At 55.4% G+C, this 14752-nt stretch overlaps 3 protein-coding genes across 4 annotated transcripts in view; 2 read left to right on the top strand and 1 right to left on the bottom strand.

Annotated features, from left to right (window-relative positions):
• LOC140453868 (ammonium transporter Rh type B-A-like) overlaps positions 1-12534 on the bottom strand; it is a 154618-nt gene extending 142084 nt beyond the window's left edge. The window contains exons 1-3 of the mRNA XM_072548729.1: positions 12186-12534; positions 6645-6834; positions 5081-5231 (exon numbers count right to left, since the gene is read on the bottom strand). Of these exons, the coding sequence (XP_072404830.1) occupies positions 5081-5231; positions 6645-6834; positions 12186-12375 (531 nt within the window). The 5' untranslated portion in view covers positions 12376-12534. The remainder of the gene's footprint in view (positions 1-5080; positions 5232-6644; positions 6835-12185) is intronic.
• Positions 1-14752, top strand: part of mettl25b (methyltransferase like 25B) — a 378445-nt gene that overhangs the window by 190283 nt on the left and 173410 nt on the right. The gene's annotated exons all lie outside the window — the stretch shown is intronic.
• Positions 9578-14752, top strand: part of hapln2 (hyaluronan and proteoglycan link protein 2) — a 50599-nt gene continuing 45424 nt past the window's right edge. Inside the window, exon 1 of the mRNA XM_072548934.1 lies at positions 9578-9685. The gene's annotated coding sequence lies outside the window, so the exon portion shown is untranslated. The remainder of the gene's footprint in view (positions 9686-14752) is intronic.

Genomic DNA, 14752 nt, shown 5'->3' with positions numbered 1-14752 from the left:
GTGTTATAACGGAGAGTCTCACACCGAGGGGCAGTGTGACACAGAGAGAGTGAGAGAGAGAGTGTGTTATAACGGAGAGTCTCACACTGAGGGTCAGTGTGCCAGAGAGAGAGAGAGAGAGTGTGTTATAACGGAGAGTCTCACACTGAGGGGCAGTGTGACACAGAGAGAGAGAGAGAGAGAGTGTGTGTTATAACGGAGAGTCTCACACTGAGGGGCAGTGTGACACAGAGAGAGAGAGAGAGTGTGTTATAACGGAGAGTCTCACACTGAGGGGCAGTGTGACACAGAGAGAGAGAGAGAGAGTGTGTGTTATAACGGAGAGTCTCACACTGAGGGGCAGTGTGACACAGAGAGAGAGAGAGAGAGAGTGTTATAACGGAGAGTCTCACACTGAGGGGCAGTGTGACACAGAGAGAGAGAGAGTGTTATAACGGAGAGTCTCACACTGAGGGGCAGTGTGACACAGAGAGAGAGAGAGTGTTATAACGGAGAGTCTCACACTGAGGAGCAGTGTGACACAGAGAGAGAGTGTGTTATAACGGAGAGTCTCACACTGAGGGGCAGTGTGACAGAGAGAGAGAGAGTGTTATAACGGAGAGTCTCACACTGAGGGGCAGTGTGACACAGAGAGAGAGAGAGAGAGAGAGTGTTATAACGGAGAGTCTCACACTGAGCGGCAGTATGATAGAGAGAGAGTGAGAGAGAGAGTGTTATAACGGAGAGTCTCACACTGAGGGGCAGTGTTACACAGAGAGAGAGAGAGTGTTATAACGGAGAGTCTCACACTGAGGGGCAGTGTGACAGAGAGAGAGAGAGAGAGAGTGTGTTATAACGGAGAGTCTCACACTGAGGGTCAGTGTGACAGAGAGAGAGAGAGTGTGTTATAACGGAGAGTCTCACACTGAGGGGCAGTGTGACAGAGAGAGAGAGAGTGTTATAACGGAGAGTCTCACACTGAGGGGCAGTGTGACACAGAGAGAGAGAGTGTGTGTTATAACGGAGAGTCTCACACTGAGGGGCAGTGTGACAGAGAGAGAGAGCGTGTTATAACAGAGTCTCACACTGAGGGTCAGTGTGACACAGAGAGAGAGAGAGAGAGAGTGTGTTATAACGGAGAGTCTCACACTGAGGGGCAGTGTGACACAGAGAGAGAGAGAGTGTGTTATAACGGAGAGTCTCACACTGAGGGGCAGTGTGACAGAGAGAGAGAGAGTGTGTTATAACGGAGAGTCTCACACTGAGGGTCAGTGTGACACAGAGAGAGAGAGAGAGAGAGAGTGTGTTATAACAGAGAGTCTCACACTGAGGGGCAGTGTGACACAGAGAGAGAGAGAGTGTGTTATAACGGAGAGTCTCACACTGAGGGGCAGTGTGACACACAGAGAGAGAGAGAGTGTTATAACGGAGAGTCTCACACTGAGGGGCAGTGTGACAGACAGAGAGAGAGAGAGTGTGTTATAACGGAGAGTCTCACACTGAGGGTCAGTGTGACACAGAGAGAGAGAGAGAGAGAGAGTGTGTTATAACAGAGAGTCTCACACTGAGGGGCAGTGTGACACAGAGAGAGGGAGAGTGTGTTATAACGGAGAGTCTCACACTGAGGGGCAGTGTGACACAGAGAGAGAGAGAGAGAGTGTTATAACCGAGAGTCTCACACTGAGGGGCAGTGTGACACAGAGAGAGAGAGTGTGTTATAACGGAGAGTCTCACACTGAGGGGCAGTGTGACACACAGAGAGAGAGAGAGAGTGTGTTATAATGGAGAGTCTCACACTGAGGGGCAGTGTGACACAGACAGTATTCGAGTTATGATCTTGTACTGACGTTGGAATGTGCTGTGGAATGTTTTGTTTTGAGTGGGCTGTGATGTTCTTGCTGATGTTTTTACAGACTCTGACGCTGGGGAAGTGTTGATTTTGAGGATGATAGTGCCAGTCATGTTGTAGTGATAGCGAGTGTGGGCTTGTTGTCACTGTTATACACTTTGCTGAACACTGGCTCTTGTCTTACACACTGAACTGCAGCTTTCACAACAACCAATCTGCCTGCCTCTCACTCGGAATCTCCTCCAGGCTCACCTCCCACTGCCATTCTGCCCCTCCCTATATTCTAACCCCCCAACAACACTCTCTCGCGTTTCTCACATCTCCCCTTCTGTCCCCAATCCTCACTTTACAGATTTCCATTCTCTCCTCCTCTCCCGTTCTTCATTTCTCTCTCCCCAAATTTAAATCCCCCCACTCCCATTTCCCCTTCCCCTCTCTCCCCCCTCCTCCATTCCCCTTCCCCCCTCTCCCTCTTCCATTCCCTTTGCCCCGTCTCTCTCCCCTCCTCCATTTCCCCTTCCCCTCTCTCTCCCCTCCTCCATTTCCCCTTCCCCTCTCCCCTCCTCCATTTCCCCTTCCCCCTCTCTCCCCCTCCTCCTTTCCCCTTCCCCAATCTCTCCCTCCTCCATTTCCCTTCTCCTCTCTCCCCCTCCTCCTTTCCCCTTCCCCTCTCTCTCCCTCCTCCATTTCCCTTCCCCTCTCTCTCCCTCCCCATTTCCCCTTCCCCTCTCTCTCCTTTCTCCATTTCCCCTTCCCTTTCTCTCCCTCCTCCATTTCCCCTTCCCCTCTCTCCCTCCTCCATTTCCCCTTCCCCTCTCTCTCCCCTCCTCCACTCCCTTTCCCCCTCTCCCCTCCTCCATTTCCCTTCCCCCCTCTCCCTCCTCCATTTCCCTTCCCTCTCTCCCCTCCTCCATTCCCTTTGCCCCGTCTCTCTCCCCTCCTACATTCCCCTTCCCCTCTCTCTCTCCCTCCTCCATTTCTCTTTCCTCTCTCACCCCCTCCTCCATTTCCCTTGCCCCCTTTCTCCCCTCCTCCATTTCCTTTCCCCTCTCTCTCCCCTCCTACATTCCCCTTCCCCTCTCTCTCTCCCTCCTCCATTCCCCTTCCCCTCTCTCTTCCCTCCTACATTCCCCTTCCCCCGCTCACCCTCCTCCATTTCCCTTCCCCCCTCCCCTCCTCCATTTCCCCTTCCCCTCTCTCTCCCCTCCTCCATTTCCCCTTCCCCTCTCTCTCCCCTCCTCCATTTCCCTTCCCCTCTCTCTCTCCCCATTTCCCCTTCCCCTCTCTCTCCCCTCCTCCATTTCCCCTTCCCCTCTCTCTCTCCCCATTTCCCCTTCCCCTCTCTCTCCCCTCCTCCATTTCCCCTTCCCCTCTCTCTCTCCCCATTTCCCCTTCCCCTCTCTCTCCTTTCTCCATTTACCCTTCCCTTTCTCTCCCTCCTCCATTTCCCCTTCCCCTCTCTCCCCTCCTCCATTTCCGTTCCCCTCTCTCCACTCCTACATTCCCCTTCACCTCTCTCTCCCCTCCTCCATTCCCCTTCCTCTCTCTCTCTCCCCTCCTCCATTCCCCTTCCCCTCTCTCTCTCCCCATTTCCCCTTCCCCTCTCTCTCCCCTCCTCCATTTCCCCTTCCCCTCTCTCTCTCCCCATTTCCCCTTCCCCTCTCTCTCCTTTCTCCATTTACCCTTCCCTTTCTCTCCCTCCTCCATTCCCCTTCCCCCCTCTCCCCTCCTCCATTTCCCCTTCCCCTCTCTCTCTCCCCTCCTCCATTCCCCTTCCCCTCTCTCTCTCCCCATTTCCCTTTCCCCTCTCTCTCTCCCCATTTCCCCTTCCCCTCTCTCTCCCCTCCTCCATTTGCCCTTCCCCTCTCTCTCTCCCCATTTCCCCTTCCCCTCTCTCTCCTTTCTCCATTTACCCTTCCCTTTCTCTCCCTCCTCCATTCCCCTTCCCCCCTCTCCCCTCCTCCATTCCCCTTCCTCTCTCTCTCTCCCCTCCTCCATTCCCCTTCCCCTCTCTCTCTCCCCATTTCCCCTTCCCCTCTCTCTCCCCTCCTCCATTTCCCCTTCCCCTCTCTCTCTCCCCATTTCCCCTTCCCCTCTCTCTCCTTTCTCCATTTACCCTTCCCTTTCTCTCCCTCCTCCATTCCCCTTCCCCTCTCTCCACTCCTCCATTTCCCCTTCCCCTCTCTCCCCTCCTCCATTTCCCCTTCCCCTCTCTCTCTCCCCTCCTCCATTTCCCTTCCCCTCTCTCTCCCCTCCTCCATTTCCCCTTCCCCTCTCTCTCTCCCCATTTCCCCTTCCCCTCTCTCTCCTTTCTCCATTTACCCTTCCCTTTCTCTCCCCTCCTCCATTCCCCTTCCCCTCTCTCTCTTTCCTCCATTTCCCCTTTCCCCCTCTCCCTCCTCCATTTCCCCTTCCCCTCTCTCTCTCCCCTCCTCCATTTCCCTTCCCCCCTCTCTCCCCTCCTCCATTCCCCTTCCCCTCTCTCTCTTTCCTCCATTTCCCCTTTCCCCCTCTCCCTCCTCCATTTCCCCTTCCCCTCTCTCTCCCCTCCTCCATTCCCCTTCCCCCCTCTCCCCTCCTCCATTCCCCTTCCCCCCTCTCCCCTCCTCCATTCCCCTTGCCCCCTTTTGCCCCTCCTCCATTTCCCCTTCTCCTCTCTCTCCCCCTCCTCCATTCCCCCTCCCCCCAATTTCTCCTCTCACCCCAGATGACGTAGGATCAGAGGTAGGCCATTCGGCCTGTTCGAGTCTGCTACAATCCTCCCCTCATCTGGCTCCTCCATATCTCTCCCTACCCACCATTGTCCCATTTCCCATCACACCCCCTTGTCGTCTTCCCTTCTCTCCCCCGCACCCCTTCCCCACCCTGCACCCCACTGTCTGATCTTCCTCCTCCCCTCTATCTTCCTTCCTTTTCCCCAATCCCATCTCCATTCGGGGCCTCATACGATGCCCAATGAAGTCGAATAGCTGTATAGAGTAACAGCAGTTGAAACTCCGCAAGGCAGGGCCAGTGGGAGGGGATGTGGGGTCATTGGGGAGGGGGGGGTAGAGTGGACATTGGGGGAGGAGTGAGGACACTGAGGAGGGGGGGGGGGGGAGCCCTTTCTGGGCTGGTTGGATTACCCAGCAATGGATGCCACCCGCACTGGCCCCGAGGCAAGGAATGGACTATTCGTCTGCGGGAACCGTCAACCTTTTGACATGATGCTCGCTCAGCCCTGCCCCGTATCTCTGGAGCTGGGCATCTCACCTGTAACACTGAAAGCAGGACGTACTCATTGATGGAGAACAGGGCAGACTCGAACATCGTCATGATCAGTAACTGGGCAGGGCTGGTCTTCCCCAGCAGAGCTCCAAACGAGATCAGGACAGACCCGGTGCAGAAGTCGGCATTGATCATGCTGGAAGAACACACAGCGCAGGTGGTCAGTCAGTCACCGGACCCTGAGCCCACCCGAACTCCAGACGGTGTAGAGGGAGCCCCCGGTGGGTCTTAGTCAGGCACAACGTGCTCAAGACCACTGGACAGGAACACAATCAGAGGCCTCACCAGTTTCACTCGTCCCTCCTTTGCTCTATCCCCCTTAACTTCCCCCAAATTCCCCATCCCGCCCTCCTAGCTCACTACATTGCTACTCCCCCCTCTTTATCATCCCCTTCAACTCGCCATCCTCCGTGACTGCCCTCCCCCAACTCCCTCACCTCTGCGCCCCACCCAAAGGTCCTCGGTCCCCCTCTCCTGCCCCTCACATTTCCCAAACTCCCCTCGCCTCCGTCCCCCACGAACCACCTTCCCCCATTCCCCCCATCTTCCAAACCCTCCCCTCACCTCCAAACCCTGCCCCCTTCCCCATCCAAGCCACTCGTTCCACTCACTTCCCTCAGCCCCCTCCCCCCCCCAAATCTTCCCCTCCCATCAACCCCTTCTAAACCCTCCCCTCCACCCCCCTTCCTCCGAATCCTCCCCTCCCATCGACCCCTTCCAAACCCACCCCCTTCCCCTTCCAAACCCTCCCCTCCACCCCCTCCCCTCCCTCCAAATCCTCTCCTCCCATCAACCCCTTCCAAACCCTCCCCTTCACCCCCTTCCCCTTCCAAACCCTCCCCTTCACCCCCTTCCCCTTCCAAACCCTCCCCTCCACCTCCTCCCCTCCAAATCTTCCACTCCCTTCCACCCCTTCCAAACCCTCCCCTCCGTCCCCTCTCACCCCTAAATCTTCCCCTCCGATCCACACCGTCCCCTCTCACCCCCCAAATCTTCCCCTCCGATCCACACCGTCCCCTCTCACCCCCCAAATCTTCCCCTCCGATCCACACCGTCCCCTCTCACCCCCCAAATCCTCCCCTCCGATCCACACCGTCCCCTCTCACCCCCCAAATCTTCCCCTCCGATCCACACCGTCCCCTCTCACCCCCCAAATCTTCCCCTCCGATCCACACCGTCCCCTCTCACCCCCCAAATCCTCCCCTCCGATCCACACCGTCCCCTCTCACCCCCCAAATCTTCCCCTCCGATCCACACCGTCCCCTCTCACCCCCCAAATCTTCCCCTCCGATCCACACCGTCCCCTCTCACCCCCAAAATCTTCCCCTCCCGTCCACCCCTTCCAAACCCTCCCCTCCGGCCCCTCTCACCCCTAAATCTTCCCCTCCCATCCACCCCTTCCAAACCCTCCCCTCCCTCCAATTCTTCCTCCTACCATCCCCACCTGCTAAAAAACCTGCCCTCGCCTCCCTCCCTCTCACCCCACTCTCTCTCCTCAGCAGCCTGACCCAAAGTTGTTGCCCTCCAGAACCACCCACCCCCCCGATACCTCTCGATGCCAACGTGGATCTTGCCATCCTCCCCCATGCTATGTAGCCAGCCCTGGACCAGCGTTGCCCACTGCAGGGAGAAAGAGGCCAGCAGGAAGTTGAAGCCCACACTGCCGAAACCATATTTCTTCAGAAAGGTCATCAGGAAGCCAAATCCCACAAAGATCATCACGTGGACATCCTGGAAACCTGGGATTGTGGGGGTGGGTGGGAGGGGGTGGTGGTGGGGGGGGGGGAAGAGAGAGCGAGAGAGAGAGACAGAGAGAGCAAGAGAGAGGGAAAACAATTAGAACTCCCCAAAGTTACTATGACGGCTGGAATACACAGAAGGCAAATGATGAAGGAATTTTTTTTGATTTGGACTCATCAACTCGAACCAGTTTCTGCTGTCTGACCTGTTCTCCCAACACAGCCAAACCATGGTGTCCTTTTCCTCAGAGAGCAGCTCTGCTCCAGGCACCAAGCCTTTGAGATACAACCAGCTGGTTCTACCGTCGGGTCCAGCATTATTCCAACACCTTCCAGCTTACATCCTCCTCAAACCTCGGCTCACCAGAACACTCTCCCACCCCCTCCCTATCACCTCCTCCAACCCCTACACTCCCTCCTATCTCTATCACCCACTCCAGCCCCCTCCCTATCTCTGTCACCCCCTCCAGCCCCTACACCCCCTCCCTATCTCTGTCACCCCCTCCAGTCCCTACACCCGCTCCCTATCTCTGTCACCCCCTCCAGTCCCTACACCCCCTCCCTATCTCTGTCACCCCCTCCAGTCCCTACACCCCCTCCCTATCTCTGTCACCCCCTCCAGCCCCTACACTCCCTCCTATCTCTATCACCCACTCCAGCCCCCTCCCTATCTCTGTCACCCCCTCCAGCCCCTACACTCCCTCCCTATCTCTGTCACCCCCTCCAGTCCCTACACCCGCTCCCTATCTCTGTCACCCCCTCCAGTCCCTACACCCGCTCCCTATCTCTGTCACCCCCTCCAGTCCCTACACCCCCTCCCTATCTCTGTCACCCCCTCCAGTCCCTACACCCCCTCCCTATCTCTGTCACCCCCTCCAGTCCCTACACCCCCTCCCTATCTCTGTCACCCCCTCCAGCCCCTACACTCCCTCCTATCTCTATCACCCACTCCAGCCCCCTCCCTATCTCTGTCACCCCCTCCAGCCCCTACACCCCCTCCCTATCTCTGTCACCCCCTCCAGTCCCTACACCCGCTCCCTATCTCTGTCACCCCCTCCAGTCCCTACACCCCCTCCCTATCTCTGTCACCCCCTCCAGTCCCTACACCCCCTCCCTATCTCTGTCACCCCCTCCAGCCCCTACACTCCCTCCTATCTCTATCACCCACTCCAGCCCCCTCCCTATCTCTGTCACCCCCTCCAGTCCCTACACCCCCTCCCTATCTCTGTCACCCCCTCCAGTCCCTACACCCCCTCCCTATCTCTGTCACCCCCTCCAGTCCCTACACCCCCTCCCTATCTCTGTCACCCCCTCCAGCCCCTACACTCCCTCCTATCTCTATCACCCACTCCAGCCCCCTCCCTATCTCTGTCACCCCCTCCAGCCCCTACACCCCCTCTCTATCTCTGTCACCCCCTCCAGTCCCTACACCCGCTCCCTATCTCTGTCACCCCCTCCAGTCCCTACACCCCCTCCCTATCTCTGTCACCCCCTCCAGTCCCTACACCCCCTCCCTATCTCTGTCACCCCCTCCAGCCCCTACACTCCCTCCTATCTCTATCACCCACTCCAGCCCCCTCCCTATCTCTGTCACCCCCTCCAGCCCCTACACCCCCTCCCTATCTCTGTCACCCCCTCCAGTCCCTACACCCGCTCCCTATCTCTGTCACCCCCTCCAGTCCCTACACCCCCTCCCTATCTCTGTCACCCCCTCCAGTCCCTACACCCCCTCCCTATCTCTTATCACCCCCTCCAGCCCCTACACCTCCTCCCTATCTCTGTCACCCCCTCCAGCCCCTACACCCCCTCCCTATCTCTGTCACCCCCTCCAGCTCCTACACCCCCTCCCCTATCTCTGACACCTCCTCCAGCCCCTACACCCCTCCCTATCTCTATCACCCCCTCTAGCCCCCTACACCCCCTCCCTATCTCTGTCACCCCCTCCAGCCCCTACACCCCCTCCCTTTCCTGTGACACCCTCCAACCCCCTACACCCCCCTCCCTATATCTATTTCACCTCCTACAATCCCTCCAAGATCTCTGAACCTCTCTGTTCCCAATTCCCATCGCTCCGGCACCGCGGGGTGGGGGGCATGCCTTCAGCTGCCGGGGAAGGGTGTGTGTGTTCTGGAATCCCCTCCCTAAAACCCGTCCCGTCTTCTCTTCCCTCCCTCCGCACGCTACTTAAAGCCAAGCCCATTGTCTGAGCTTTTGGCTCCCATAGCTCGCTTTGTCCTTGGGCAGAATGAGTCTTTGGCAGGCCTGGCATTTAATGTTAGTGTCCAATTTGCTCAACTTGGCTGCTGTGAAGTGCCTCGGGGGTGTTTCTCTTCTTCAAAAAAAAGTGGCGCTGCTTGAATCTTGATTATCTGGATTCCTGTGTCAACTCTGATAACTCATAAAGCTGATGTTGCAATATTTGTGTTCAGCTCAACAGTGGTGTTTGAGCCTTACTGGATGAGCTAACCTTGCGCCACACTTGAGTTGAACTTTCTTTTTGGGCGAATCCACGTTCTGCTGGTGGACATCTGTCCCAGTTTTCTGTGTACTTTGTCCCAGTGCACTGCCTGACCCCTTTATTCTGTCCAGAATGCATTCCCCACGGTGTGCAAGCCTGCACATAGCGCTGGCTGACCTTCTGAGAGGGGTTTGCTTTGGGTTCAAAGATGCAGCATGAAAATAAACATTGCTGATCAATGTGACGCATGTTTTTTTTCCCCCGACTCCTGTCTGACACGTCCGGGGCTAGCTCACTTGGAGAAAACACAAAATGCCCCTGCCTTTCGGAAAGGAACAGGGGTTCACGCCCCACTCCAGGGACCAGGGAAATTAATCCGGATCCAGGCTTCAGGTGCCAATGCCGAGGGAGTGGGCACTGTCGGAGGGTCGGTGCTGAGGGAGTGGGCACTGTCGGAGGGTCGGTGCTGAGGGAGCGGGCATTGTCAGAGGGTCGGTGCTGAGGGAGCGGGCACTGTCAGAGGGTCAGTGCTGAGGGAGTGGGCACTGTCGGAGGGTCAGGGCTGAGGGAGTGGGCACTGTCGGAGGGTCAGTGCTGAGGGAGTGGGCACTGTCGGAGGGTCAGTGCTGAGGGAGTGGGCCCTGTCGGAGGGTCAGTGCTGAGGGAGTGGGCCCTGTCGGAGGGTCAGTGCTGAGGGAGTGGGCACTGTCAGAGGGTCAGTGCTGAGGGATTGGGCACTGTCGGAGGGTCGGTGCTGAGGGAGTGGGCACTGTCAGAGGATCGGTGCTGAGGGAGTGGGCACTGTCAGAGGATCGGTGCTGAGGGAGTGGGCACTGTCAGACGGTCGGTGCTGAGGGAGTGGGCACTGTCAGAGGGTCGGTGCTGAGGGAGTGGGCACTGTCAGACGGTCGGTGCTGAGGGAGTGGGCACTGTCAGATAGTCAGTCCAGAGGGAGGGGGCACTGTCAGAGGATCGGTGCTGAGGGAGTGGGCACTGTCAGAGGGTCGGTGCTGAGGGAGTGGGCACTGTCAGAGGGTCGGTGCTGAGGGAGTGGGCACTGTCAGACGGTCGGTGCTGAGGGAGTGGGCACTGTCAGATAGTCAGTCCAGAGGGAGGGGGCACTTGCAAAGGGTCAGGGCTGAGAGCGCGGGCACTGTCAGAGGGTCGGTGCTGAGGGCGCGGGCACTGTCAGAGGGTCGGTGCTGAGGGCGCGGGCACTGTCAGAGGGTCGGTGCTGAGGGAGTGCTGCACTGTCACACTGCTATCTTTGAGGTGAGCCTTTACAGTGAGACCCCTGCCTGGTTTGGAAATGGCTGTGGATGACCCTACCCCCTCAGGTGTGGAGGGAGGGTTTCCCTCCCTGTCCTGGGAGTTCGGGTTACCCCTCAGCATAAAGTGGTCTGGGCAAACGTCCCTTTTATATCTGTTCCCCACCAATCCGCTGCATTGAGAGAATAAGGACATCCTGACGCTCTTTGAGGTGTTGGGGAACCCAGGCTGCGCGTCTGAGCAAAACAGCAGCAACTGCTCTTGACTGGGTGGTTTGGATCTGGAACATCAGATGCAGAAGCAGCGCCACATTAGGATGGTACCTGCGACCAAATGGCTGTGCCACCTTCGTTCACAGCTGTGCCATTTTCTCTTGCCTAAGCCTCCCTTTGCTGGTGTCAGCACTGTCCACACCCTCCCCACTCCCCTGCCCTCAACCGACAAAACACAACCACAGGGGCTATTCGGCCACAGGGGCATCACGTTTTCCTATCACGCCCAAAGGGAGAGGCAGGTTGCTGGGGGGAGGGGGAATGCTGAGCTCGAAAGAGAGTGTGTCTGTGTCTGTGCGAGAGTGAGTGTGTGTGTGTGACTGAAAGTGTGTGTGTGAAAGAGTGTGTGTGTGAGAGGATGTGTGAGTGAGAGAGTGTGTGTGAGTGAAAGTGTGTTTGAGTGAAAATGTGTGTGTGTGAGTGTAAGTGTGTGTGTGAGTGTGTGAGTGAAAGTGTGTTTGAGAGAGAATGTGAGTGTGTGAGTGAAAGTGTGTTTGAGTGAGAGAGAATGTGTGAGTGTGTGATTGAAAGTGTGTGTGAGTGAAAGTGTGTTTGAGTGAAAATGTGTGAGTGTGTGAGTGAAAGTGTGTTTGAGTGAGAGAGAATGTGTGAGTGTGTGAGTGAAAGTGTGTTTGAGTGAGAGAGAATGTGTGTGTGTGAGTGAAAGTGTGTTTGAGTGAGAGAGAATGTGTGAGTGTGTGATTGAAAGTGTGTGTGAGTGAAAGTGTGTTTGAGTGAAAATGTGTGAGTGTGTGAGTGAAAGTGTGTGAGTGAAAGTGTGTTTGAGTGAGAGAGAATGTGTGAGTGTGTGAGTGAAAGTGTGTTTGAGTGAGAGAGAATGTGTGTGTGTGAGTGAAAGTGTGTTTGAGTGAGAGAGAATGTGTGAGTGTGTGAGTGAAAGTGTGTTTGAGTGAGAGAGAATGTGAGTGTGTGAGTGAAAGTGTGTGTGAGTGAAAGTGTGTTTGAGTGAAAATGTGTGAGTGTGTGTGAGAGAGTGTGTGAGTGAAAGTGTGTTTGAGTGAGAGAGAATGTGTGAGTGTGTGAGTGAAAGTGTGTGTGTGAGAGTGAGTGAGTGTGTTTGAGTGAAAATGTGAGTGTGTGTGAGTGTAAGTGTGTGTGAGTGAGTGCGTGAGTGAAAGTGTGTTTGAGTGTGAGAGAATGTGTGTGTGTGAGTGTAAGTGTGTGTGAGTGAGAGAGTGTGTGTGAGTGAGTGTATGTGTGGTGATCTGTGGGGATTGGGGATTGTTATCAATAGAGAGAGGGAGATGTGTGTGTGTGTGAGTGAGAGAGAGAGAGAGAGAGAGAGAGAAAGAAGACATTTGAGGCTATTCGTATGGGTGGGCTTCACTCACTGGGATACCTAAAGTAGAAAGCATTGTCGCTGTCGGTGATGTTGTCCTGTGCCTTCAGTCTGAACCACTCCCTGGGGTCGGTGTCACCATCGTAACGCACAAAAACAGCGAAGAGGATGATCAGCAGGATTTCCTGCAGCAGGCAGAGCAGGGGCAGTTTCAAACGCATGTTGGTCGACGTGCTGCCCATGGTCAGAACTCTGTGCACACCGGCTCTTCGGACTAGCCAGCAGGGAAGTCTGCAAAATCCCACGGGATCGCCGCTCACAGGGATACAGAGAGACAAAACCCTTCTGTCTACTCTCAGTGCACCGACACGCAGATAGCACACAGAGGGGCAGGGAGCAATCTGTTTATATTCCCGTGCAGGCTACACACTGAGCCAAATTCACGCCCACTTTATCTTGTCAGGTTTGCAAACAATCCAATTTGCAAACAACAAAGGGTGTGCCCAACACTTGCCATTCGGCCCCCTTGTGCTCTGCTAGCAAACTTCGAAGGGACTGTTCCGATCTTGTCTTCACTGGCCCCCGATACTTCCTCCTGGTATTTGCCTCTTTGTCCAAGAGGGTGCCCAATTCCAGGTCATTTTCCGACCGACTTGCAACAGACAAACTCCAGAGAGGTGACAGCATCACACCACACCAATACCACCTCCCCACCCCCCCAACACCCCCCCCCCCCACCCCCCCCCCCGCCCGGGTGCAATGAGATCAGTCCAGGGTTTGGTTAATAACAGGCAGGTAACACTGGTGCCACACAATGACCAACTCCAACAAGAGAGAATATAACCATTGCGCCCTTGATGTTCAATGACGTTACCTTCACTGAAACACCCCACTGTCAACATCCTGGGGACTACCACTGAGAGAGAATCTAACCATCACCCCCTTGATGTTCAATGGCGTTACCCTCACTGAAACACCCCACTGTCAACATCCTGGGGACTACCACTGAGAGAGAATCTAACCATCACCCCCTTGATGTTCAATGGCGTTACCCTCACTGAAACACCCCACTGTCAACATCCTGGGAATTACCACTGAGAGAGACTCTAACCATCAACCCCTTGACATTCAATGACGTTACCCTCACTGAAACACCCCACTGTCAACATCCTGGCGGTTACCACTGAGAGAGAATCTAACCATCACCCCCTTGACGTTCAATGGTGTTACCATCACTGAATCCCCCCACTGTCAACATCCTGGGGACTACCACTGAGAGAGAATCTAACCATCACCCCCTTGACGTTCAATGGCGTTACCCTCACTGAATCCCCCCACTGTCAACATCCTGGGGACTACCACTGAGAGAGACTCTAACCATCACCCCCTTGATGTTCAATGGCGTTACCCTCACTGAAACACCCCACTGTCAACATCCTGGGAGTTACCACTGAGAGAGACTCTAACCATCGCCCCCTTGATGTTCAATGGCGTTACCCTCACTGAAACGCCCCACTGTCAACATCCTGGGAGTTACCACTGAGAGAGACTCTAACCATCAACCCCTTGATGTTCAATGGCGTTACCCTCACTGAAACACCCCACTACCAACATTCTCGGAACACCTTGCAGGAATCCTGCTTGTGACCACAAATTGAACAGAAGGTGAACTCTATTTAAGTAATTTCTTTTTATCCTTAATGTAACTGAAAAATGGCAACAGATTGTGGCTCCAAAATACAGCTTACTGTACCTTTAAGATATATGTGACAAGAAATCATCCATTTATCCTGGGAATTACCATCTCCAACAAGAGAGAATCTAAGCTTCACCCTTTGACCTCCAATGGTGTTCCCATCACTGAGTCCCCTCCACTATCAACATCCTGGGGGTTCCCACTGAGAGAGAATCTAACCATCACCCCCTTGATGTTCAATGGTGTTCCCATCACTGAGTCCCCTCCACTATCAACATCCTGGGGGTTCCCACTGAGAGAGAATCTAACCATCACCCCCTTGATGTTCAATGGTGTTACCATCACTGAACCGCCCCCTCAGCTATGAACATCCTGGGGGTTACCATTAAGAGAGAATCTAACCATCACCCCCTTGATGTCCAATGGTGTTCCAATCACTGAATCCCCTCCACTATCAACACCCTGGGGACTACTATTGAGAAAGAATCGATCACCTCCTTGACGTTCAATGGTGTTCCCATCACTGATTCCCTCCCAACTACCAACATCCTGGGGTTCACCATTGAGCAGAAACTGACCTGGACCCAGCCCAGTGTCGACAGGAGCAGGTCAGAGGCTGGGAATCCTGCAGGGACTACCTCACCTCCTGACTCCCCCCAACGCCTGTCCAGCACCAACAAGCCCCAAGTCAGGAGTGTGAGAGAACACTCCCCACTTGCCCTGGTTGGGGGCAGCTCCAACTAAACTCGGGGAGCTCAATACCACCCAGGGACAAACCCGCCTTCACTTGACTGGCACCGCACCCACAAACTACCCTCCAACTGTTGCCCAGCCGCAGCAGCGTGTACCATCTACAAGTCGCACTGCAGCAACCCGCCAAGACTCCTTCGAGTACCTTCTAAACTTGTTACCATTTCCATCGA

The sequence above is a fragment of the Chiloscyllium punctatum genome, chromosome 28, assembly GCF_047496795.1.
Source record: "Chiloscyllium punctatum isolate Juve2018m chromosome 28, sChiPun1.3, whole genome shotgun sequence".
Lineage (NCBI taxonomy): Eukaryota > Metazoa > Chordata > Chondrichthyes > Orectolobiformes > Hemiscylliidae > Chiloscyllium > Chiloscyllium punctatum.
Note: the sequence above shows the minus strand (reverse complement) of the source record. Positions and strands in the feature narration are given on the sequence as shown.